Here is a 25,363-nt window from a genome sequence, read left to right as displayed (position 1 = left end):
TCAGAATTTAAAAAAAAAAATTTTTTTTTAATTTAAAAAATGATCTTAATTACCATGTTTTTGCACTAGTTATTGTAGCTAATGAACAGTAGTACTCTACATATACTTTTAATCAACAAATACTAATATAAATTTGCATTTTTTCCAGGTGTTCAGCATTTAGGGGCAGCAGTTTCTATGCTACAAGGTCCTAGCTTTGTACAAGGAGTGTTTCGATTTCTACAGATTTCTGAAGACACATGTGTCATAGAAGGAACACTAGACAATTTGAAACCTGGTCCACATGGTTTGGCTATTCATGAGTTTGGGGATTTATCCAATGGATGCCAAAGGTATTGAATTAAACTGTGTGATTAATATGTAAATAAATCTAATACTGTACTGTATAAACCATTTTTTTTATATTATGTAATAAAAAAACTACACAATTTGAAAAACTTATTTTCTAATTACAGTTGCGGTTCTCATTACAACCCTCACAGTAGGAGGCATGGTGCACCAGGAGACAAGGAAAGGGTATGTTGTTATTACCAACTATTCATTCTTGTACACTGATAACGATGCTAAAACTCATCAGTACAGTTCTGATTGCAATAGGGCACTTTTGACTTTCGACGACCGACCTAGATCAGGTCAATTGATGTGTCGTAGGTCGTGAACTGGACCAAGAAACCAAATGAAACCTGTGTCAAGTTGAGGTAGAGGGAGGACCCAATATTCCTGCGTGCGCACAATGAATTAACAGGATGCATTTTGGTCCTCATTCGTCTCTAATCGAAAGCTCCCTGATAAAGCCTACAATACAGCTTTGTGATCTTAAATTTTAAGCCCCTCCTGACTGGCTCAGCTATATTTTATATTTCAATCTGTTCCATGCATCTATATTAGATGATTTTACGATTCTCTTTCTTTTTAGCATGTTGGAGATCTTGGTAATGTAGTTGCTGATGAAAATGGTAGGGCTAATTTCCGCTTAGAAGATGATAAGGTTCAAGTTTGGGACATTATTGGTCGGTCCTTGGTAGTCCACGAGTCGCAAGATGATCTAGGACGGGGAAACAAACCTGAATCAAAGCTCGATGGAAACAGTGGGGTTGGGTAAGATATTTTGTTTATTTCAGCATTTGAGTTTAAGACAATTTGAGGAAACAAACTTTCTAATTTATTATAACAGCGCCCTCAACGTGTATTAATCAATGATGCGTTACCAACACAGCTCCCGAATACTATGAAGTTTTATATTTGTATATTTAAGTTGGTCTAGCTGGGTAGTTGAGCCATCGTTTGGTCCCGGAAACCGGATTTTAGGCCACGAAATAAAAAGTTTGCGGAACGCTGGTAAAATGATTACCTTTTTATTATTTCTCTCATTCCTTTCATCAATTATCTCTAGACTTTCCTGCGGAATTGTTGCAAGATCTGCTGGCCTTTTTCAGAATCCAAAGAAATTTTGCCAATGTGATGGCGTCGCAATCTGGGACGAAAGAGATGTGCCACTTGCAGGACCAAAAAGACAGCAACAAAGTTTGTTATAATACATTTCACAGGCAGAATTTAGCTGAAAATCCAAAAAGAATTAAAAAAATAAATGGTTAATGCAAATTAAAAAGGAATAAAGTAGAGAGTTTCTCAAAATGTTGCTTGTTGTTATTCTACAATCATCTTCTGGAGTACAGTCAGGCAAAGTAAATAATCATGAAACTTCAATGGGAAACAAATCATGGCAATCCATAAATTAATATCATGGTAAAGGAAAATATGGATCATCTAGGTGTAATAAATGTAAATAAATATTTAAATAGGGAAATTCTATTACATTATTTGATCAATAAATATATTAAAACTGTAAACAGTCTTTTGTTTCATTACAGTACCTTTTAATGTTCTTCGTCTTGCATACCTACCGACACTCATTGGATACTGCATTCCTTGTTGAGTTGAGTCTTGTATGCATTAAACTTCTTATAGGTGCTAACTAAATCCCAGAAATTCTGAAAGTAAATTCATTTCACCTATCTCATAGAGAAGGTACTATTATTAAACAACATGTGTTATCAGGGAAAAGAGTGAATTACAATTTCACTTTTTATTTGTAAAAACATTTTATTTCTGTGTTTTATAGAAAACAATCATGAAAAAAAGACGAAGACAGTTTTATTTTTCACTGAATCACCAATTTTTATTAAAATAAATGGACGCAAAGACAACATTTTATTTGTAAAAACATTTTATTTCTGTGTTTTATAGAAAACAATAATGAAATAAAGATGAAGACAGTTTTATTTACAAATTTAATTTTTCTCTGAATCACAAATTCTTATTCATTAAATAAATAGACGCAAAGACAACATATTAAATGTTAAAAAATTTTATTTCTGTGTTTTAGAGAAAACAATAATGAAAAGAAGACAAAGACAGTTTTATTTTCAAATTTAATTTTTCACTGAATCACCAATTCTTATTAATTAAATATGGACGCAAAGACAACATTTTATTTGTAAAAACATTTTATTTCTGTGTTTTATAGAAAACAATAATTAAAAAAAAGACGAAGACAGTTTTATTTTCCACTGAATCACCAATTCTTATTAAATAAATAAATGGACACAAAAACAACTTTTTATTTGTAAAAACATTTTATTTCTGTGTTTTATAGAAAACAATAATGAAAAAAAGATGAAGACAGTTTTATTTTCAAATTTTATTTTTCACTGAATCACCAATTCTTATTAATTAAATATGGACGCAAAGACAACTTTTTATTTGTAAAAACATTTTATTTCTGTGTTTTATAGAAAACAATAATGAAACAAAGATGAGGACAGATTTATATTAAATTTTATTTTTTACTGAATCACCATTTCTTATAAATTAAATATGGATGCAAAGACAACTTTTTATTTATAAAAACATTTTATTTCTGTGTTTTATAAAAAATAATAAAACAAAGACGAAGACAGTTTATTTTCAAATTTTATTTTCACTGAATCGCCAATTCTTATTAATTAAATAAATGGACGCAAAGACAACTTTTTATTTGTAAAAACATTTTTTTGTGTGTTTTATAGAAAACAATAATGAAAGAAAGACAGTTTTATATTACAATTTTATTTTTCACTGAATCACCAATTCTTATTAAATAAATGGACGCAAAGACAACACTTTACATTTTTAAATGTTATTTAATTTCTCTGATTTAAAAAAAAAATAAAACAGGAAAACAGTTTTATTTGCAAATTCAATTTTTTACTGATTCTTCATCCCTAAACACAAATTTTTACTAATAAATAAACAAACTAGACAACATTTTATTTGTTACAGATTAATTTTATAATCAACCATGTATGTTCTGTTACAATATTTTGGCTTAAAATATGAAACAAGCAAGACAATTTTTATTTCATTAAAATTTTATTCACAATTCATCATCTAGATAGAAAACATAAGTGCAGTTTTAGTCGGAGAATATAAACAAAAAAATATACCTCGTAAAAGAACAAACAAAAGGAAACAGGGCTACAGTTGACAAACCACAAAAAGAAAGTCATGAGTTAATTTACAGTACAAGCCTAGCAACTAGTTATAAATCTTACTTGTTTTGATGCTTGGATGCTCGAAGCGATGACTTGCTGCGTTAGTAACCTACCTTTGTGCTTCCATTTCCTTTATAAAAAAAATGGGGAATTGGGCAACATACCAGTGTGCAAGGAAATAGGGGAATGCACAACTGGGGTTGTAGCATGCATTATCTAAGTGTTAGTTAAATAACTTATATTAAATACCATTAATTTAAAATTTCTATTAAACTGATTTATAATTAATTAAGTCACTGTATATTTTATAATTCAATTAAATAAAACAATTCATTAATACTCAGCTCAGATCTAGAAAACTCAGATCACAGATATAGTACTTTTCACTTTACTTTTTCATTTTGTGAATTCAGCATATGACTATATAAATTTAAGTTTGCACAACAATTTAATTAAAAATATTATAATGTATATATAATATATAATCAATATAATATTAAAACTTGTCTTGATTCTTCATGTACATGTGTTAGTAACTGAAATAAATACAGTGCAAGTATAGGAGATAGAAAGAGGAATTTTGTTATATATAAAACACAACATGTATATTATTATATACAATATATGCTATATATATACCAGTTAACAGGTATGTGACATAACAATACATGAGAATTATAAAATAATTAAGTAGGTCCAATGAATAATCATTATTTGTATAAATTATAAACATTCAAAACCTATCAATGCATGATACAACAGCATACAAGCAAATACATATTTTATATCATATAGATTGTATATGATATATTATATTGTATTTGCATGTGGATGGATTTAAGAGGGGTAGGGGGTCTTCAATCCAGGACCAGATCATCATCAACCTGTGACTAAAAAAACTCTACTCTAAATGTGTTAGTATACCTGCAAGGCAATAACCACAAACTAACATATAGATAAACAAATATGATTTGCATTATTTATATGTTAGTTTGATTGGTTTTATTGGTTAGGTCTTACTATGTTTTGGATGTCTTGTCCACATTCTGGAACACATTGAAAAGAATGTTGTAAAAACGCAAAATGTTCATGCATTAATGTCATCAAGGCCGGAACGTGCACATACAGGGCTGGCTAACTTAGCAAAAATGTTCCACAAACAGTAAAATGAATGTTTTATACTTGGATGTCATTTTTTATACTCATGTTGGTATGGTATCCACATATGCAAAATGTTCATGCATTAATGTCATCAAGGACGGAACATGCACATGCAGGGCTGGCTAACTTAGCAAAAATATTCCACAAACCGTAACAGGAATGTTTTATACTTGGATTTCGTTTTTTATACTCATGTTGGTGTCCACATATCCTTATTGTATGTTGTAGAAGAAATACAGCAACAAAGAGACCCAAGTAGGCAGACGAAAAAGACCAATTGAAATTGTGTATTGTAACAGTAAATACTGGTTGGTTTAAATTTGATGTCACACCTGAAAAACAAAATTATGCATTATAATAACAAAATATTTTGGCACCAACAACAATTAATACCAAGTCAAAATACATTTAACATCAATTTGTATGTTAGTGAATGAAGTAACATTGGAATTCTTAATTTAACCCGTTCAAAACACAAGCACAGCACAGATCACAGACAGCTGAAAGATCGTCACGATTCGTCAGCCGTCAAAGTTCTCATGTCAGTGTGGAAACGAAAAAAAAGGATGTGCTTAGGCCTAGCCTAAAAAGGTGTACTCCTAACCAACTCGAACACATTTGAAACTTCAAATCAAGTGTTTTAATTTATGATGAACATAGTGCCTTAGATTTGTTAAAAAACCCTATATTTTAGCACTTAAATTAAGAAAAAAAGCACCTACCTACTATTGGCTCCAAAGAATCGTCTCCTCCTCGCTGCTCGTGGACGTGGAAAAGGACAAAAATAAGTTGGTGTGACGTTAACTTAGCTGAAGATGGAGTTTACAGTCACTTTGATTGGCTGAGACTATATGCAAATTACATGATGTGATTTTCGTTACATTGATTGGCTAAGCAGAAATCACTGTTGCTACCCGCGTATTTTCAACGATTTGGTGAAAATTATCTGCTTGGCTGGCTGTTCTCTCTGATTCCTCCCCTCCCTTTCCTTCTGGGTTGAGAATACTTAATTTGTTGGATTATTGAACAATTATTGTCATCAACTGATGATGATGATGATGATGATGATAATAATAATAATAATGTATATTATATTTTCTGGAGTACAAGTATGTCATATTTCAATTAATTTTAAAATACAATAGTTAAAGGCAGCAGCCAAGGCTAAATTAGTAGTTAAGGTCATTACATACGTACATAGAGGTATTTTTCCATCTCCTCCGAACTTTTTTTAAACATAGAGGGCGGTAGACCGTTTTTTTAATGTATCGTATTTTTTTGTTTGTTGATTTGTAGTCTTCTCGTCCTATCTTATTTTGAAAATTTACAGCATAAAAGATAATTTTACGGGGTAAATAATTTATAGGGAAATACTTTTAGCAATGAAGTAAAATAATCTGTAACCAATCACCTAACTAGTGGACATGGTAATTAAACTAGGGCTAGCTAGCTAGGCAGGCAGAGCACAGAGTGGTATTCTTAACAACAGCTTGCTAGGCTAGGCCTAGCTGCTTTTAAAAGATAGAGGGCGGTAGACCGCTTTTTTAATGTATGGTATTTGTATTGTGAACTGATGTACTGTACACAGTACTTCTACTACTACTACTGTACCAAATTTGCCTGCAGATAAGTTTAAATGGGAGATTTCTGGAAATTTTAAATACCTACAAAATGATTCAAACTGACTGTATGCATCTATTTAATTTAGTTTTTTTGTTAGTCTACTCTAGATATTGAAGATTTCGCATTATGGAACCGGTTGATTCATGGTTGGAAAGAGAAATGGAATTAAATAAGTCGCATGAGGATATGTAAGTAAAACAAAAACAAATATCTATACACTCAAAACTCTTTGTAAAAAATAAATGTTTTAATTTATGTTGATTTGTTCCTTTGTTTAGACTAACCAGAAGAGAGGCACTTCTGAGAAACTCAGAGTGGCAGCTTGGTGCAAATGAAGCAAAAAATAGTAACTTAGCACTGAGTTGGACAAGAGCAAAAAACAGAAATCAGATCCTACTTCAGGTTAGCTATGGTAATCTTTTGAAGGTCAAATATCTATGGTCATCTCTTCAAAATAAATTCATACTTCTCTCATATTTTCAAGAGGTTATTACTTTGTTATAACTGAACATTGTATGAAAGATGTGACCAAAGATCTTTGACAATACACTCTTCTTGTGACCCAACTGAGCTCTCCTCCAGCAATCCTTTTAATGGTCTTTTGAATCATTTTTGTTCTCTTACATTTTTTATACCATCAGAAACTTTCAAAAGCTGAGGAAATCCTGAAACAAGGAACAAGGTCAAATTCATCTAGGACCCTGACAGATTTACAGGTGATCCTTTATTTATTCTGTATATTTGTGAATGAAAATTCAAGTGTATCGGCAAGAATAGAAAAATCTGATATACTATTGTCTAGGTTCTAAATGGCAATTTAACTAACATATTTGTAAACAAAATATTTGGTGTCATACCCATGAACCAAATCAAAACTGGATGGTGCTTATAGGAATACTAACAAGCAATTAAGCATTAGGGTTTTTTACCTACCCTTGTTAAGTCCAGTGCATGGAGAGGGCCGTAGCCAGCATGAGTCAGACGAGGCGGAATTTTCACTACCCATCCCCAATTCCCCAGCACAGCTCGTCATATTTTATATATTTAAGGCATCTTTGCCTCGTCTGTTTTTAACCTCTCGCTACAGCCTTGATAGCAACAATTTTACACTATTGATATATAATGGAGCAGAAGTTGTTCATGATAACAAATACTGCATAAAAAATGATGAATCAATTTACAATGAACACGTTTTGTTTTGCTCTTCTTTGACATGTTTTTAGGCATCATATTGGAAAATGGTTGAGAAGCAGTTACCAGAGTGGAAACAAGATGTAAAGAAAAAAGGAAAATCCACTACACCTAGGTGATGTAAAACATGGGAGAGCTCTTGTGTCCAGTTGAGATTCTTGGATTCAGACTGAAAAAATTGTTGCCATTTTACTCCTCACTACTAAATTGAGAATACGAATATTAGTGCCAATGCTCTGCCACAAGATTAGGCGCTGGTCTACACCATCAAACTTTATGTCACAAAAAAAAATGACGTGCCCATATATGGACATGATGATGTCATACCACTACCCATATGCGAGAATATTTGGGCACATCACACCTTTTTTGTCAAAACTATTTGCCCCCTCTGTGGAGGTTTTGTTGCATGAATAAATGGCGACTGCACCAACAATTATGTAAATACAAGTATATCAGTAACAAAATACATGAATAATGCACTGCAAATGACTTCTTTCACTTAACACACTTGGATGCCCAACATGCAGGTGTAGATGCCCAGGTACACATTAAACTCCAGAGTTTGGTAGGGCGTCCACAAGTTTTAAGGCCTAGATCATTGATATTGGGAAATGTATTCATACCTTGATTTATATCGAAATTTGTAAATTATGTGTGCAATATTTTGAAATATATTTTTAAAAACAAATCCATGTGTGCAATATTTTTGTGAGAAAGTGTAATGAGTTAATAAAGCATACAATAAAATAAGATGCTAATATTACGATTGTAAAAAAAAATGAATTTAATCTCGCGCATTAGTGGCATACTCATTTACAATTATGTCCTGTTCTCATTATTAGCCTTATCAAATGTGTTATACAGTAGTACAACATAACATTGCATATCACAGCGCAAAACATACATGTCACCCAGCCCAAGGATGTCTGCTTGTTTTAATACACTCAACTGTAAATACATTTTAAAACAGTCAACATACATAGTGAAAATGTATGCAAATACTAGCTTTTTCATTACAATTTTTTTAGACTCAATACAATATTGGAAAAGTAAAAATTGGTTCAATGTATTATCATACATTGATTGTTTTCATTGTTCAATTTATTTTCATTATTACACTGCTTTATGATGTTCTAGAATGTTAAGTGTATCTCTATACATCTCTGCAACAAGGCCTTTAGAAGTTCAAACGATTCGGTAAAAGAAAGTTAACGGAATGTAACTCAAAATTTGAATTCTTTGTACTTCTTGGGTGCACGATTTGTATCCTGCGTTTGCTTTTTTCTTTTGTTCTGAAATTAGAAAAAAAAAACATTATTAAAACAAACATTTATAGTAGGTGGTCAATTTCTTTATTTTCTTTATCATTCATTCACCATCACTTCAGTGCATTGCAGGCCTGCTTGTATGCGCAATGAAGTATTAATAAAAATCTGTCTACACTATCAAATTTTATGTGACGAAAAAATTGTGATATGCCTATATATGGACATGATGACATCATATCACTACCACATCACACAAAATAGTTTGATAGTGTAGACATAGCTTAAGAGTGCGTACCTTTTGTTTTGCAGCATGTTCTGCCACCATGTCACTAAAGTCCTCTTTTTCAAGATGTGATTGCTGTTCTCGAACTTGCTCTTCATACCTAAAAGGAATAAAATGAACACATTTAGCAGTTTTTATTTAGTTAAATTCAAGCATATAATACTGTAGAAATTTACTGAATCTAGGATGTGTATAGTTAAATATTATAAATTATTAATATTATTAAACATGCCAGTAGATGCTGATTATGTTTAAATAACATTGTATAAAACGGACACCAAATAGCGAGAGGCATGCCATGATTAATTCCTGATGATGATCAAATAAAGATCGAAACGTTGAATCATGGCTTGCCTCTTGTTATGTGGAGTCAGTTTTATACTATGTTATTAAAAGCACATTCTCATAGTTTTTTTGGAGAGGAATATTGCTTTGTGGTAATGTACTTACTTGGCAGCCATTGCTGCTGTGTCCAGATCCAATTCACTAGGATCAAGAGCAATAGCTACTACTTCAGATCCTGCAGCCTGGCTTGGCTTCTTGGCCTAAGGATTCACAAATATGATGAGGTTTATTAACAAGACAAATAAAATGATATATCTATCATTGGATGTTAAGTATGTGATACACCGAAATGCCTTTTGAACATTACAGTCCAAAAATGTGATGTGTACAGTAGAATCCCTCCTATTAAGGGGAAACTCTTCCTATTAAGGGGAAACTCTTCCTATTAAGGGGACAACCCTCCTATTAAGGGGACACCCTTCCTATAAAGGGGAAACTCTTCCTATTAAGGGGACACCCTTCCTATAAAGGGGAAACTCTTCCTATTAAGGGGACACTTTCCTTTAAAACGATAGGTGGAAATAAGAACACACTGTAAAAGCCCCAATGATCTAATGGTAAGTCTGTACAACTAGTATCAAAGTCAATCTTCATAGTTTTACATTAGGTAAAAATTGGCATTGGCTATTTACAATATCTTAACACTGCAGTGTACACTATGCCTGTATCTAACTAAACTATAACAACCAAACATTTCAATGTGAATCACATGAAATGGAATAAAACTAATAAATTCCACTTACCGCAGCACCAATATCATATACATGCGCTGAGCCCATCATGGCAGCCCCTACGTTGGCCCTCTTCTCTGGTATAATTGTATATAAAGCAGGCGTCTCCCCTCCTTGATCCATGGCATCTTCTATCTTCTTTTTCCTTAATTCTATCATCTCTGGTGTCTCTAGGCCTGCTGTCACAGATGTTACTCCACTGGGTGTGATAAGTCCTCTGGTATATTAAAAAAAAATGAATGTTAAAATAGTTTTTAAATCCAATAGAGAGACACTGATCTCGACATTGAAATTATTAAAAAAAAAAATGGATTTTAATAGTGCTTTTAACAAATTAATTATAAGTTAGCCGTCCAAATACCACACTTATTTTTGATACAACCTATATTCAACCACCGACAAAGTAGATTTTATGTGTGTAGTGTATTGAGAAAAGAGACGAGACCTGTTACTTACCCATCAGCTGGTGTAATAAGACCAGATTCATCTGGTTTATCGTCCTCTTCCTCCTCTGATCCTTCATCATCGGTTTCTTCTTCCGATTCACTTTCTAATTCTCCCCACGGTGCCATCTCTGGTGGTTCTTCATCCTCCTCAATCTACCAAAACATCAATCAATTTGTTAGTTTCAATTTTCTTCATTTTTTTCCCTGTTTGCTTACCATACATAATACTGCCAGGTATGACAATCCTCTGTTTATGCTCTTTACCTAATGACTGATTAAATCATTACCATGCATTGCATGGATGCAGTGAGTCTATTTTCAATACAGGTCTTAACCCGTAGATGGTCAATATGAAATCATTAAGGCTATAAATGATTTCATATCTATCATCTATTTTATGGTATCTACACATTAATTGGTTGTTTTCAATTCATATAATGTTGTTCAGGGTCCTTAATGATCAGCTTCGGCTGGATGGACAACCCTCGTAAAATATTGTTGAAATAAAATTAAAAATAAAAGCCATTGCTATTTCATTGTATGTTTACATGTACATATAACAATACTTTTAATCTGAATCTGTTAAAATAAAACATAACTTAATGTACATGCTTACCTTAAAATCACTTGCATTGGTCCCAAATACATCCCCATAAAGGGGTTTCCCTGTTTCATCTACAGGAGGCTTACCCCATCCACCAGCATGGTACCCAAATGAACATCCCTGTAAATAATAAGTATAAACTGTTCTTTATTATCAATAATTAAACCTAAATTTTAATGCTTTTACCAACATTAATGCACATAGGTCTGCTAATGGAGCTTTCATATTGATGTATCAAAACAAAGGAGCACTTCTTCATCGAATTACAAGGCATGGATCCTAAAAATCAAAAAGTAACTTACCTCTGGTATGGGAGAATTCAGTCCCAGGATCTTAAGGTTGGGGTAAGATGGAGGTGGACCATATCGCTGCATTGCGATTAGCCACGGTGGAGGAACAGAATGAGCAGTCTGTAATGATAAATAAAAACAAGGTGTCGGGATCATAACGATATTGACAAGAGTTGAAGATGAATCTTTAAACACACATACTTTGGTATAATAATAATAATGGTAGTCTTATATAGCGCCCAATACAATGTTTTTAAGCGCTTTATATACAAAAATGATCCATAAAATATCCTAAAATAACCAAAAAAGGAAGTTGAAACAGAGGTTTCTAGTTCATTCAAGAATTTCTGCAGAGCGCCACTTACAAATTATTTCAAGGTTTGATTTTCAATTGCATTTGCATTGCATTTTGATTGCATTACGCTCAGTTTAGCCTGTTGCAGTAATTATTTTTAAGCACAACTTACGGAACCAACTGGCATTCCAAGAGCAACCCTGAGGTCATCAGTGATGTCACCTGGTTTTTTCTCTTTTAGTTTAGTTTCAAACTCTTTACCTTCATAGTATAGCTGGCCATGAATTGTCATCTTTGGCTTTGACTGCCATCTAAAAAATAAATTATTCAAAAATATTTTTAAATAGAATTATTTATCAAATATTTACAGTATTTACAAATTTCAAAGTTTAAGACATAAGATTATCTCCAATCCAAAGTAATTACAAGAGCTTGCAGTCAAATATACATATAAATATACAGATATAAAACAAAATAAATTAAGTCATTTACTATATGCATTAGAATACTATAAATAAATAAGTGGTTTTATTTTAAATATAGCCAAAATAAATAGTGAAAAATTACCTGAAAAACGCATCATGAAGTTTCTGATAATCAATATCTATCTTCCCCATCTTAGGACGTACTTTCTGCCGCATTTTTGTTTTCATTGTCTGTTGTTCCTCCTGTAAAGTGAAGAAATTACAATAAAATTCTGAATAGAATTATAAATTCAAGGACTTAATTCATGAAATAGAATTCAAACACAATACAAAGCAATAGTCTGTATCAAACAGGGCACGGTTAAAATAAATGTTATTGCAATAGTTCCTGCAAATACCTCAGAACTTGGGGTAGTTACAGAAGTTATCACAGCGAGGGTCATTCATATTGCTAGCCATGTTTACTCTGGCATTACCTTCTCCTGGAGAGCTTGCCTCATTTCCATAATACCAGTTCTTCTGATGAATTCTGGTAACTCAAACGGTGGTTTTTCAATACCTCTTTTACCCTGCAAATACTTCCTCTTGAAACACCAATGCCTTGGTACTGGAACTGTGTTTCTACTTGACTGAAATACAAGACAATAACATAATGATTACCAACCCAACCACAATAAGTGGTATAGACTTCACTACAAATTGTGGATCTGAAGCCTTAGGTTTTTTTGAAAACCATTGACATTTTCAATGTTTTTGAGAGATAATTTAGAGGGTTTTTTAGGTCCAGTTACTTTTAGGAAATAGATTGGTTATCTTGTAATTCTTTAACCATCCACTACTCCACCTAAATGCAACACACTTTCATATATGCTTGTAACGAATGGTCTAACTATGCTAGGCAATATGTTGGAATATACCCAACACTTTGGGGCCAGGGCTAGGTGGAATTAATTTGCTGATCACCATGTTGCTTGGGTGAAAAGGAACTAGGTTTTATGAATGAATGTGCTGCTTTCCACAGCCATTTGCCAAATATAAAGTATCAAAAACATTCTGTACACTACATATAATATTACAAAAAAATATTACAATAAAACATACACATCATAATAAAACTATAAGAAAATATGATTACCAACCAAACCACCCACCATGCTTACCTTTAAATGTACTAATAACTTGGGGTCTCTTGCCGTGACATCGTGCATTTCCACAACATCTGGTCTAGACACCAACTGCTTCAATTCAGCAACACTCAGTCTGTTTAATTTACGCAGTTTCTTTTTGGATATTTTTGGAGTATCATCCTCCATCTTTTCCTTTTTAAAATAAAAACATATTTGTTATTAATTTACAATTAATTAATTATTTTGACTGGATTGCATTAGTAACATAGTACTGCTCTTCAAAATGGTCCCATTACTAGGGTACAATGGGTTTTTTGTTGAATTTTTAAGTGAATTTTTTTTTCGTTTTTTTCTATGGAAGTGATAAAACTACAAAATAATCTATTCAAAGTTTGATTTATTAATCTTCATTGTTCATGTTTTTAGGGGGTAATACATGTTTAGTAAATTGTTTAACAATTAACGAGAGAAGGAGCCTATCTTTTTAGGATTTTCAGTCTTTGTTACTAATTGTTTATGAGATTTTCCTGTATTTTGTTAATTTTACTCATTTGTTCTCGAGTTCCAAATTCCATGATGGTCGGAAACGTCAATCTTTTTTGTCATTAAATTTTATTTTAAAGTTACTGTATATAGTAAACGTTTCTTAACTCATAATACATCTTTAATTCTAAATATGTTATCTGAATTGCTATTCGCAGGTTTTACCTCTTCCTCATCGCTACTATCATCAGAATCATCCTTCTCTTCTTTTTTCTTAACTTCAACAGGTTTAACAACAGGTGCCTTCTCCTCAGCTTTCACTTCTGGTTTTGGCTTCTCAGCAAGCTGAATTTAATAAAAAATATTTATTCAGCAAGTTAATAATAATATCCTGGATATGTTGTGAAACCTCTAAGCGCTGAACTTTATTACCCCAGTCATTTTTTGGGATCAAACACGTATGGAAACATACGCAAAGCGCAAAGTTGTGTCTTGATCTAACCAGGTACCCATTATTACACCTGGATGGAGAGAGGTAAACCTAAGTAAAGTATTTTGCCTGAGGATACAAGCAATGTGGCAGAGTTGGATTCAAACCGCGATCTCACGATCAGTAGTCCAACGTCCAACACACTGCGCCAAACACAATCATAATTCACCCAGAGCAAGTAATGTACATGGTCCCAAACAGAATAACATTAACTTCATCATTACTTAAGCCCTGTCTGCACTATCAAACTAGGTTGACAAAAAAAGTGTGATGTGCACAAATATGGTAGTGATGTGCACAAATATGGTAGTGATATGCTTAAATATGGTAGCGATATGACATCATGTCCATATATGGGCACATCACATTTTTCTGTCACATAAAGTTTGATAATGTAGACAGAGCATTACTTATTCTCTCATTATTAAAAATTGGACAACTGAAATAAACAGAAAAATAAAACATACCTGGAAGGCTTCAAAGACCTTCCTGAAGGATCTGAAAGACGGATCTGCAATATCCAAGGATTCTGGTACGTATTCAATCTCCACATCATTTGCTTCATCTTTTTCATCGTCTTTCTTTATTTCATCATCTTGCTGTTGTCTTCTAACAGCTTGCCTCTTCTTCTTTTTCTTCTTTCGTCTTTGATTTTTGGTCTAAAAAATTAAAAAACAATACAGTAAACAAATTTGTTATGTTACACAGGTATATACATTCATTTTTGTTGATATTTAAAATGATTTTCCAAGATCCAAGTGCTTTTCAACTGTATTGAAAGCTTACAAGTTTCTTCTCTTTAGGAGTATCTTCTTTCTTTATTTCCTCCTCTTCTTCTTCCTCCTCTTCATGCTGTACCACTTCAGGTTCTTCTTCAACCGGCAACTGAAATTCTGATTAAAAATAATATATATATATATATATATATATAAAAATTATCATAGTTCTTGTCAAAATACATTTCAGAATTTATACACACGATCCACCAATTACAGGACCCATGCTTTCTAAACCACGTCTCATGGGGCTAGGTAGTGGCACTGTATTGGCCATCAGTAAAATCATGAAACACTTACAGGATTTGAACCAAGGAATTGTAATCAAGGTCAAGCACCAGACCACAGTGCCACTACTACTTTCATTAATAATTGTCTGTGGGTCAATTTCTGTAATAATTTGAGCCCTGTACAGTATTGTAATTAAATATTTAATGTAAAGAAATATGTATAGCCAAAGGCAATCTGACAGGATGCTGAGCTCGGGAGATCAAAGGGTTTATCTGTGGCTGCGACAAGATCATATATGTACATAGTACAGTACTGTTGGTATTTTTCACAGCAAGACATAACATCAAAGGTCTATTACAAGTTCCTATCTTGTCAAGGAAAGCCCAGTGTCATTAATAACATTAATAGGTAATTCAAAATATTTACCATCGTCTTCAGTCCCACCAATTTCTTGTGCCCTGACATCCTTAAACTGTAGCACCTTCTCAAGAGCATGTGGCAGACGGATCTTTTCCACTACATTCTCCTCTTCTTCATTTCCTTCATCGTCATCATCTACACCAGGTGGCCTAAGTGCTGCTGGTCTTATCTCTATTGACATCAGAGATGGCGGCTTCTGACCAGGAAGTTGATGCAGAAATGGTCTATCATCTGAGGGACCTCTCCTTGGTGGGCTTCGCATCATGCTACCTGAAATTGGTAATAAAATACAGTATATTTATGTTATCTGTTCAGATGCTTCAAATAGCAGGAAAAACACAAAATAAATACAGTATTTATTTTCAACACTTACCTCTTTGATGCCTTAACTGATGATGTTGCCTTGCTCTTGATTCCTCTTCTTCCTGTTGCAAATGAATCGCGCGTTGCTGTTCTCTGTAAAGTTCTTCCTCTTTAACTTTTTCTCTTGCTAGCTCTTTTCTTAACCTCTCATCAGCTAACATTTGTTGCTGTTGGCGAGCTTTCAGTCTTTCTTCTTCATCACGTTTTTGCATTTGTTGAAGACGTTCTTGCTGTTGCATTAGAATTCGTTCCTTTTCCTTAGCTATGAAGTCATCATCAACATGCATATCCAGTCCAGGAACTTGTATGTCTTCATCATAGTCTTCACTTTTCATTCCTGTCTGATGGTAGTGCTCTGGAATTTCTATTGAAGCATGATGTTTTTCTTCCATAAGATCTTGTTCGCGTAGTTCTGCAGCTCTTTGTTGCTGTAGAGCAGATTCTTTCTCAAGATGTTCAGCTTCTAATTGCTGTTGTTCATACCTCTTTTGCTCAGCAATACGTGCCTCTTCTAAGTTACGCTGCTCCTCTTGTCTCTTTTGCTCTGAAAGTTGTGCCTCTTCCATCAAACGAGCCTGTTCTCTTCTTTGCTGATCTGCAATCCTTGCTTCTTCTATCAAACGAGCTTCCTCCTGTCTTTTTTGTTCTGAAAGTTGTGCCTCTTCCATTAGTTGTGCCTCATGTCTTCTCTGCTCTGCAAGTCGTGCATCTTCCATCAGACGAGCCTCTTCCTGTCTTCTTTGCTCTGCAATTTGTGCCTCTTCTATCAAACGTGCCTCTTCCTGTCTTCTTTGCTCTGCAAGCCGCATCTCTTCCATCAGACGTTCCTCTTCTTGCCTTCTTTGCTCTGCAAGTTGTGCTTCTTCCATCAGACGTGCCTCCTCTCGTCTTCTTTGCTCAGCAAGTTGCGCCTCTTCCTGTCTTCTTTGCTCTGCAAGTTGCGCCTCTTCCTGTCTTCTTTGCTCTGCAAGTCGTGCCTCTTCCATGAGATGTGCCTCTTCCCGTCTTCTTTGCTCGGCAAGTCGTGCCTCTTCAATCAGACGTGCATCTTCTTGTCTTCTTTGCTCGGCAAGTCGTGCCTCTTCCATCAGACGTGCTTCTTCCTGTCTTCTTTGCTCTGCAAGTCGTGCATCTTCCATCAGACGTGCTTCTTCCTGTCTTCTTTGCTCTGCAAGTCGTGCATCTTCCATCAGACGTGCTTCTTCCTGTCTTCTTTGCTCGGCAAGTTGTGCCTCTTCCATCAGACGTGCTTCTTCCCTTCTTCTTTGCTCGGCAAGTCGTGCCTCTTCAATCAGACGTGCATCTTCTTGTCTTCTTTGCTCTGCAAGTCGTGCCTCTTCCATCAGACGTGCTTCTTCCCTTCTTCTTTGCTCTGCAAGTCGTGCCTCTTCCATCAGACGTGCTTCTTCTAGCCTTCTTTGCTCTGCAAGTTGGGCCTCTTGTCTTTGCTGTTCTGCAATCCGTTGCTCTTCTATCAGACGCTGCTGTTCCTGTCTTTGTAGTTCTAGAATACGGGCTTCTTCCTGTCTTCGCTGTTCAACAATTCTAGCTTCTTCCAGTAAGCGTGCTTGTTCTTGTTGTTCATGAATACGCTGTTGTTCTATCCGTTCTAAGCGATTTTGTTCAGCAGCACGCTCCTGTTCTATATGTTGCCGTTCAAGTAGTAACTGCTGCTCTGCTAATCGTCGTTGCTCCAGCTGCTGTTGCTGATCAAGCAACTGTTGTTGAGCCAATTGTTGGTGTTGTAGCTGAGCCAATTGTTGTTGCTGAATATCTGGCATGCCAGATGGCTGACCTATAATAGAAATGAAATTTATGCACATTTTTATTCCTGATTGATCACATACATGTTGAAATGTTGAATTTTACCATGATGGCATTATATTCAATTGCTTATTTAGAGTATTATTAAATTAAAACTAAAAAAATTTACATTTGTTTGAGATATTATTTGTAATGACACAGAATTCAATCAACATACCAACTGTAGTGTCCACTTCATCTTGAGACAGACGGTTGAACAATCTTTCAATTAGCTCAGCTTTTCGTCCTTTAAAAAAAAAATGTATTATGCTATTTTAAAATAAAAAATTATTATTAGTATAATCAATTATTATAATTATTGATTAATTAGGAGTATTTATTTATTATTAATACAGCTTGACTTTATATTATTAAATATTGATTATGTTGATTGTTTTAGGCCTATACATCATGAAAATACAGTACGCTCAGCGGCTCTCTTTTCGCGCTTCATACAATCATAGCTAGGCCCTAACCTACTACGACTTGCCCTCCTTGCTGGTCCTTGCCTTCCTTGTTGGCTTCCTACACTCTCTAGCCTAGCCTACAAACTTACCACTAGTCGTAAGACCTAAAGATGATAATCGTGTACGTAAATCAGTTACGCGAAGTTTCTCCAATTCTTTTCGGTTAACCATGATGCCTTTTAAATATAAATACTTTATATATAGACTTTAAAAAGGTAATTGTTACTCTTCGATCGTTCTTCTAACGTTAACTACAACGACGCCATCTTTCCAATTTCCAAGCTAGCTTTCAAAAGTAATTATTAACATTGCAAATAAATGTATATATTAAATAAATAAAGTACCTTATATTTACAAAAATATTATTTAAATTACACAGGCAGTTTATATTTATCCAATTATCATTCACAGTATAAATAATACAATTTAATTCAAAGCAATAAATAAACATTAAATTATATTCCAAAAACATGTCTGCGCCCTTGCTCAAAAAGTTGACCAATGTGTGCAAGCGAGTTTCAGCAGTTTGTTCCCTTTCTCTAGGAAGGATCTAAATCTCCCTTTCTCTAGGCCTAGCCGGTTTACTTTCTATTTCCAGGCCTAACCTCATTTAGATTCATGTACGTAAAGGTTTGCTGATGAATACTACAGTACATTATATGATGAAGAAGAATTGATTAATAAAAATAAAGCCAGCTTCAGCTAATCGATATAATAATATACTATTAACTAGCTAGTCTACGCGGCGAGGCTAGCTGTAGTGTAGTACTACTATCTAGGATAGCCCTCTACAAGAAGAGGTGCACTTTTGCGAGAAGGCATTGATTGGGCTAGATGGATAAGTTAGATGGTCATAACATTTATAGATAGTTAATAAGATATTGTTGTAGGCCTAGCCCTATGAATAATGTAAAAAGTATATATTAAACTTACTGAGGAAAGCAGTCATAATTATATTTTCCTACACCTAGTTGAGTTCAGTGCTGCTGATCCATGGCATGTATGTGTTTGCTTCTCCTCCTAGCTGTTCTTCAGTTCCATTCCAGCAATATCAACACATGTGTAACCAAATTAGATGATTTGAATATTCATTAACATAGAAACTTCTGTTGCCAGCAGTACAGTGCATTACTTTGCATCAATTCATGATTGGAATGATAAATTAATCAGTTATTTATTTATGATTTTATTATCCTTGTGTTATTTATTTATATATGTTTTTTTTAAATAAACTAAATTAGTAGACAAAATATTTGTAAAGAATTTTAATGACACTTGTATTGGATGAATTTTTACTAACTTGATATTTTTCTTTCTTTTTAAATTCAGCTGCCATAATTAGATTTCTGAAGCTAAATTTCTTTGACAATGTCCCGTGTTGGTAAAGCAGTAAAGGATACTGGGAAGGTAGTTCATGGCAACGTAATAAAGACATACATCAAAGCTGGACGGGCAGCCCCAGGTCCACCCCTTGGACCTGTACTGGGTCAGGTATATAAGTTAAAATTAAAATAAATCCAAAGGCAAATATACTGTAAAAATGACAATGTGGGTGTCAGTGGTTGGATCTCAATGGAGATACAAAATAAGCAAAAAGCTAAATCAAAACGATAAAGTAAAACAGCCTGAAAAATTTGCTTAAAAAAACACTACCCCTTCATCATAAACATATATATATACAATTATTTTCTTGTTTCAGTACTAAGACTTGTGGTGGATGCACTTTTTATTGTGTTGCTTGCATCTTCTCTTAGAAACAAAGTCCCACTATTCAAAACAAAATAATTATCTCTCAATTTTTTTTAAAGAAATTTTAAATCTTGTACAGTGCAGATTCAATGGTCCTTTGATCATTTTTTTTTGTGGAATTGGCAAAAATAAATGTTTTATTTTTATCTAACAGGATATTAAACCTTTTTAAAAACATTTTTTTTTTCAGAGAGGAATCCCCATTGGTCAGTTCTGTAAAGACTTCAACCAAAAGACCAATCATATTAAAGAAGGAATTCCATTACCTACAAATATTATAATAAATGTATGTTGTTTCATTTACTTGATATAGAGGGAATTTGGATTTTATTTAATTACTATACGTTTTCATACAAAATAGATAGATCGAAAACATATATACAGCTCTGTCTACACTATCAAACAAGTTTGACAAAAAAAGTATGATGTGCCCTAATATGGTATAGAATGTTATCACATTTCTTTTTCACATAAAGTGTGAGAGTGTAGACATATATTAAATATCACACAATTGTTTCTCAATTGCAGCCTGACAGGACATGTACATTGGAGATCAAATCACCTCCTGTTTCATATTTTGTCAAGTCTGCTGCAGGGGTGGCTAAAGGTGCTCACAAACCAGGTGAGAAATACTTTTGAATATAGCTTTTCACAAATTAAAGAGGGTGATTCTACATGGATTTATTTCAAAGCCCAGAAAGTTTGTAGTATTACTATTCAAAGGAAATCCTTCCCTCTCCCCCTTGCTTTTCCTGAAGTGCTCTTTTAAAACTAGAGACTACCTAGGCCTAGAATATTTTTTTTTATCCGGCTTTCATAGCCAGCAGACATATTTCGTCTACTGCTAAAGCACCTTGTCTGCTGAGCTTAGACACACTATATATTCAGTGGCAAATCCATGATATTGAAGTAGGAGCAGGGCCTAAAAATGTAAGATAACATGCAGAATCCATATCCTATCTTTTGCATTGCAATTTTCAACATTTAGAGAGAGGCCGGTCCCACTTTAGATCCACCTATGATAATCTTGTCTACAGGCTTGGTTGTTATGTTATTTTTGTTTCAAACATTTATCAAATAAAATATGATATGATTATTTTTTCTTTTTAGGAAACCATTGTGTTGGGCAAATAACATTGAAACATGTTTATGAAATTGCAAAAGTGAAACGGGAAGATCCTAACTTACAGATTCAAAGCATGGAACGTATTTGCAAAGGAATTATAGGATCCTGTCTTTCAATGGGAATACAGGTTGTCAGAGAATTAAATCCAGATGTATATAAGGAATTTTTAGAAAAAAGTGCAGAGGAAGCGAACGAAATTCGGGAGGAGGTTATCGCAGAGAAAGCAGGAGGATACCGCGGTTAATCATGACATCTTAAAAACAATTTGCTAAAAACTTTTTTAATAGTGTTTGACTGATATGATGTATTTAGGAAGATAAATAAAAGATAGAAATAACACGATTATTTTTGTCATGTTGTGTTAGCTTATTTTGGTAATTTGATCATGGTTGCGCATACTTTGCCATGTACATCTAAGAATTCTTTTCATGTTTATCAGTAACAAATCACTTTTCAAAAATGTCCTTTAAAATTGAAATTAAATGTTGGAAGAAAAGTTTGGAAGATTCCTATCACGTTGAGGGCAGTATTGACAATACAGTAAATATAGAATCTACGCTGCTTTTAAGCACACACAGAACGTGTGAAAAAAGACAGAAAAATGGAAAGTAAAACAGTAGTTACGAGTGATTCAAATGATCGATTTGTAAGAATGATGCTTTGTAAATTTAATGTGCTTTCTTTGTAGAAATATCAGTATCGTCAGTACCATAATTTTGCTAGTTAGTGTACCGTGTAGGCTAGGCCTGCCTGTCACACTTGGCAATACATATAGGCTATACCTTGACAATACATGTCTGGTCAGTGCCGTTGCCTTGGTTGGCGGCCCTGCTGGCCCTTCTCTGTCTATCTAGCCTAGGCCTGGATAGGGCAGCTTCCAAGATAGGATTAAATAAACAATGATTACAAGTAACATCTCTTCAGATTGGCTATAGAGCCTATAATGAGTCATGATGGTGCAAGTTGTTCAAAATATAAACAATATTAAATGCAGATGTACTGAATGAATGCAACAAGTTTAATTATTTTCATTGTTTTTATTCACAGAAACTAATAAGGAATGGTGCGTATTAAAATTCTCTTTTCAATTCATTCATTATTATTCATTCAATTCTTTCATTATTCTTTCAATTCATAGTAGATCTACAGAGAATTATTAAAACAACAATCAAATCATTAAGCTACATACATATAGGCCTACATGTATTTTTTAACAGTATTTTTTTTTTGTAGAGTTATCTGAAGTTTCATTTGAAGAATTGCAGAAACTACAAGAGACATTGGGCACAAAAATGTATGACAACATTATTTTGATATAAACATTGTTTTAATGTTAATTAAGGTTATAATATTTATATTTGATTGCATTTCTAAAAGTGTAACACACTAACGATAGATACAATATTTTTAACAAAAGTTACTATACTTGAATAATATAATTCTTTTATGTATAGTTATGAGGAAGCAATGTTTGGTAACAAGAGAAAGCAGAAAAGAACAAGTAACCAACCACCAAAGTTTAATCGATTAAATAAAAACAGGTAAGCTCTGTCGGCAGCATAAAGCAAACAAGCCAGTTTCTCGTGAATTTCAATTGGTAAATTTTTTTTAAATGTTAAAACTATATATACTATGATTTGTTTTTATCTAGGCCTCAAGAAATGTCATCAAAGAAGACTATTACAAGAAGAAGAGAAGTAGTACCAGTAAAAAACAAGGTAAGATACGAATGTTGGCTGTGACTCAAAAAGCTCTTTGTACACTATCAAACTTTATGTGACAAAAAAATGTGATGTGCCCATATATGGACATGATGATGTCATATCACTACCATATTTAAGCATATCACTACCATATTTGGCCACATCACTACCATATTTGGCCACATCAAACTATTTTGATAGTGTAGACAATGCTTAACGACACGGTGTCATGTGTGTATTTAATGTTGGTTGGTTGCCTAGGCGTCAAATGTAAAGTTTTCTATCCATTAAGAAATAACTGACATTTCATCATACTTAAATTGTGGTGTTATTTTTTAGACGTCAAGAGATCCTAGATTTGATGATCTATCTGGTGAATTTAAGGAAGAAGCATTTAATCAGAATTACAGTTTTCTGAAGGACATAAGGAAAAATGAACAGGAGGTAAGTGAAATTGTATAATGTTAACAGTCTATAGAAACAAACATGTTCCCAAAGTTTATCCAAACAGGGTGGTTATTCTGATTAGAATAGATGGGGTAATTGCGAATTTCGCCCACCTTTATTTTTGTACTTTCCTTTTCCTGGTTTACATTTAACTTATATTTTTTTATTTAAAATCTTTATTCAAAATAAACACACAGTGTATATTATATTATTACTAACTATGTACAGATTAATTACAGTGTGAGTTACTTAAATAACATTTCTAGCCTTTTTTTTTTTTTTTTTTACCAGCAAGTTCAGAAAGAGATTAAGAAGGCTAAAGATACAGAGAAACAAGTTCAACTGAAAAATCTACTGCAGAAAATGGTAAGAAGACTGATTTCATGAAATGTGAATATTAACATGGATGGAGATATATAAGAATACGTTAAGAGTTTAAGTAAACAATGGTTGATGTTAATGAAAAACCCTGTACAGGAATATAGAGCTGGTGTACATTCAATTCAATAAACATTTATTTCGTATCAAATGCCATACAAATAATACAGAGCATAAAATGAAGACCAACCTAGAAGTAAACGTATCTCAGGTTGGACCTTTAACATGGTTACAAAAATTAATAAAAACAAGTGAGAATATGAAGGCTCATCAGTATATAGTAAAAAGGAAAAATGTATTTATTTTAACTTAACTTTTAAATTTATAAAACTAAATTATGCGTTTGTATACTTCAGAAACAAAAAGAAAAATCGGAAGAAAATAAACAGAGGCAAAAAGAGATGGAAAAACAAAGACGAGCTGCAGAAAGAGAACTGATAAAGCAAGGAAAGAAACCATTTTATCTTAAGAAGTGTAAGTAGGTCATTGCACAGAAACTGATTCAAATGCTGGAAAGGGACTGGCACAGCTTTGTTTCAGATTGTGTATGAGAATGAGAAAAAGATTTCCCAACCAAGATTCGAACCCAAAACATTCTGCTTGATTACAATCTACCTAGTGGTGTAACGGCTATGAGCACTCACTGGCTAAACCCAGGGGCTTATGGGGGCCCCTGAGTAGCCCAGACGAAAAATCAGGTATTAAAATATGTCAAAAAAGGCTAAAACTGCCCAATGCCTCCAGCGTTGGCAGGCCACTTGGGGTTCCTAAACCAGAGGCCTCAGTTACGTTATGCCACTGATCCTATCATTAGACCACTAAGGCTGTTATAGTATTTTTCAAATTTTATTGGATATCAACATATCAATATACCCTTAACACCTTGGCATGGTACAGTTGAATGTATGCACGACATATATCAAAATGACCTCATCTATTACTTAAATATGTTATTTTGTGTCATTTCAGCTGAACAACGAAAGGCAGAACTAACTGAAAAATACAAAATGTTGAAGGAATCAGGAAAATTAGACACGTACATAGCAAAGCGAAGGAAGAAGAATGCTTCAAAGCAACGCAAACACTTTTCTAGTTAAGATCTTTTATATGTAATAAATTTTATTTAAAAATGAATAAATGATAATATTAAAATATAAATCATTGAAAATGTGTTGAATTGATTAATTTACGTTGATTGATTTTGCCTCCCTTGATGGTCTTTTAAGGACCATCTTTCAAAACCCATCTGACGTCAACAGAAAAAATTAAAAAGTATTTATTACTTCTGAATTGTATTAATTTGCATTGGATGTGAAAGTGGCATTTGGTTATTATAAAAACACTAGTACATTAATGTACAGACTGTGGTTGGAATCCTTTGATACTCTTTTTTGCTTAGACAGACTGGGTGTTGTACAAAGGCGTGCGACAACAACCCGCCAAAGAAGTGGGCGTGGTCCACACATATTAAATATGTAAAGACCATGTCTATAGACACATTCGTTACAGAATCACACCATTATGCACTCCAGTAGGCATATTTATTATTTAATCCCTTATTGCATAACGTAAATATTGTTGAAGTTGACATAGTTAAGTAAG

At 33.5% G+C, this 25,363-nt stretch overlaps 5 protein-coding genes across 9 annotated transcripts in view; 4 read left to right on the top strand and 1 right to left on the bottom strand.

Moving 5' to 3' along the window:
- The window catches only part of LOC144852035 (copper chaperone for superoxide dismutase-like), a 121,245-nt gene extending 119,167 nt beyond the window's left edge, over positions 1–2,078 (top strand). For all 3 annotated transcript variants that reach the window (XM_078709720.1, XM_078709719.1, XM_078709718.1), the window contains exons 4-7: positions 149–332; positions 456–516; positions 917–1,098; positions 1,394–2,078. In XM_078709720.1, coding sequence (XP_078565846.1) covers positions 149–332; positions 456–516; positions 917–1,098; positions 1,394–1,535 — 569 coding nt within the window. In that variant the 3' untranslated portion in view covers positions 1,536–2,078. The remainder of the gene's footprint in view (positions 1–148; positions 333–455; positions 517–916; positions 1,099–1,393) is intronic.
- A 3,888-nt stretch (positions 2,079–5,966) lies between these two features.
- LOC144852692 (centrosomal protein 15-like) lies at positions 5,967–8,215 on the top strand. The gene is made up of 5 exons (XM_078710637.1): positions 5,967–6,045; positions 6,415–6,505; positions 6,596–6,719; positions 6,959–7,033; positions 7,541–8,215. The coding sequence occupies exons 2-5, from the start codon at positions 6,444–6,446 to the stop codon at positions 7,625–7,627; spliced, it is 348 nt and encodes a 115-aa protein (XP_078566763.1). The 5' UTR covers positions 5,967–6,045; positions 6,415–6,443; the 3' UTR covers positions 7,628–8,215.
- Positions 8,216–8,412: 197 nt separating this feature from the next.
- Positions 8,413–19,386, bottom strand: LOC144852656 (uncharacterized). 2 transcript variants are annotated; one of them, XM_078710585.1, is made up of 18 exons: positions 19,292–19,386; positions 18,070–18,138; positions 16,099–17,883; positions 15,732–15,995; positions 15,085–15,191; positions 14,766–14,957; positions 14,034–14,153; positions 13,359–13,517; positions 12,675–12,827; positions 12,341–12,441; positions 11,946–12,084; positions 11,491–11,598; positions 11,201–11,308; positions 10,595–10,737; positions 10,151–10,355; positions 9,513–9,607; positions 9,075–9,162; positions 8,413–8,803 (listed from the first exon to the last, which is right to left on the bottom strand). In XM_078710585.1, the coding sequence occupies exons 1-18, from the start codon at positions 19,305–19,307 to the stop codon at positions 8,735–8,737; spliced, it is 3,921 nt and encodes a 1,306-aa protein (XP_078566711.1). In that variant the 5' UTR covers positions 19,308–19,386; the 3' UTR covers positions 8,413–8,734. The 2 variants fall into 2 exon arrangements, with proteins under 2 accessions (XP_078566711.1, XP_078566710.1); XM_078710584.1 differs by lacking the exon at positions 19,292–19,386 and adding an exon at positions 18,448–18,646.
- On the top strand, positions 18,925–21,569 carry LOC144852690 (large ribosomal subunit protein uL11m-like). Its single transcript, XM_078710634.1, has 5 exons — positions 18,925–18,978; positions 19,688–19,849; positions 20,298–20,393; positions 20,636–20,729; positions 21,218–21,569. The coding sequence occupies exons 2-5, from the start codon at positions 19,727–19,729 to the stop codon at positions 21,475–21,477; spliced, it is 573 nt and encodes a 190-aa protein (XP_078566760.1). The 5' UTR covers positions 18,925–18,978; positions 19,688–19,726; the 3' UTR covers positions 21,478–21,569.
- A 198-nt stretch (positions 21,570–21,767) lies between these two features.
- Positions 21,768–24,929, top strand: LOC144852687 (ribosomal RNA processing protein 36 homolog). Of its 2 annotated transcripts, XM_078710631.1 has the most exons (9): positions 21,768–21,879; positions 22,281–22,296; positions 22,467–22,527; positions 22,688–22,774; positions 22,885–22,951; positions 23,276–23,380; positions 23,675–23,749; positions 24,118–24,235; positions 24,731–24,929. In XM_078710631.1, the coding sequence occupies exons 1-9, from the start codon at positions 21,835–21,837 to the stop codon at positions 24,856–24,858; spliced, it is 702 nt and encodes a 233-aa protein (XP_078566757.1). In that variant the 5' UTR covers positions 21,768–21,834; the 3' UTR covers positions 24,859–24,929. The 2 variants fall into 2 exon arrangements, with proteins under 2 accessions (XP_078566757.1, XP_078566758.1); XM_078710632.1 differs by lacking the exon at positions 22,281–22,296 and having other exon boundaries at positions 21,780–21,895.
- The last annotated feature ends 434 nt before the right edge of the window (positions 24,930–25,363 follow it).

Source organism: Antedon bifida, chromosome 9, assembly GCF_963402885.1.
Source record: "Antedon bifida chromosome 9, ecAntBifi1.1, whole genome shotgun sequence".
Lineage (NCBI taxonomy): Eukaryota > Metazoa > Echinodermata > Crinoidea > Comatulida > Antedonidae > Antedon > Antedon bifida.
Note: the sequence above shows the minus strand (reverse complement) of the source record. Positions and strands in the feature narration are given on the sequence as shown.

Excerpts from the sequence above, each read along its gene's own strand:
- LOC144852656 (XM_078710584.1), bottom strand. The coding sequence starts at position 18,529 with ATGGTTAACCGAAAAGAATTGGAGAAACTTCGCGTAACTGATTTACGT. Across the intron at positions 15,996-16,098 it reads TCAGTTAAGGCATCAAAGAG|GTAGCATGATGCGAAGCCCA; the intron begins GTAAGTGTTGAA and ends TACCAATTTCAG. Across the intron at positions 11,599-11,945 it reads TTGGAATGCCAGTTGGTTCC|ACTGCTCATTCTGTTCCTCC; the intron begins GTAAGTTGTGCT and ends TTATCATTACAG.
- LOC144852692 (XM_078710637.1), top strand. The coding sequence starts at position 6,444 with ATGGAACCGGTTGATTCATGGTTGGAAAGAGAAATGGAATTAAATAAG. Across the intron at positions 6,506-6,595 it reads AATAAGTCGCATGAGGATAT|ACTAACCAGAAGAGAGGCAC; the intron begins GTAAGTAAAACA and ends TCCTTTGTTTAG. Across the intron at positions 7,034-7,540 it reads GGACCCTGACAGATTTACAG|GCATCATATTGGAAAATGGT; the intron begins GTGATCCTTTAT and ends ACATGTTTTTAG.
- LOC144852690 (XM_078710634.1), top strand. The coding sequence starts at position 19,727 with ATGTCCCGTGTTGGTAAAGCAGTAAAGGATACTGGGAAGGTAGTTCAT. Across the intron at positions 19,850-20,297 it reads TTGGACCTGTACTGGGTCAG|AGAGGAATCCCCATTGGTCA; the intron begins GTATATAAGTTA and ends TTTTTTTTTCAG. Across the intron at positions 20,394-20,635 it reads CTACAAATATTATAATAAAT|CCTGACAGGACATGTACATT; the intron begins GTATGTTGTTTC and ends TCTCAATTGCAG.
- LOC144852687 (XM_078710631.1), top strand. The coding sequence starts at position 21,835 with ATGGAAAGTAAAACAGTAGTTACGAGTGATTCAAATGATCGATTT. Across the intron at positions 22,528-22,687 it reads GAGACATTGGGCACAAAAAT|TTATGAGGAAGCAATGTTTG; the intron begins GTATGACAACAT and ends TTTTATGTATAG. Across the intron at positions 24,236-24,730 it reads ACCATTTTATCTTAAGAAGT|CTGAACAACGAAAGGCAGAA; the intron begins GTAAGTAGGTCA and ends GTGTCATTTCAG.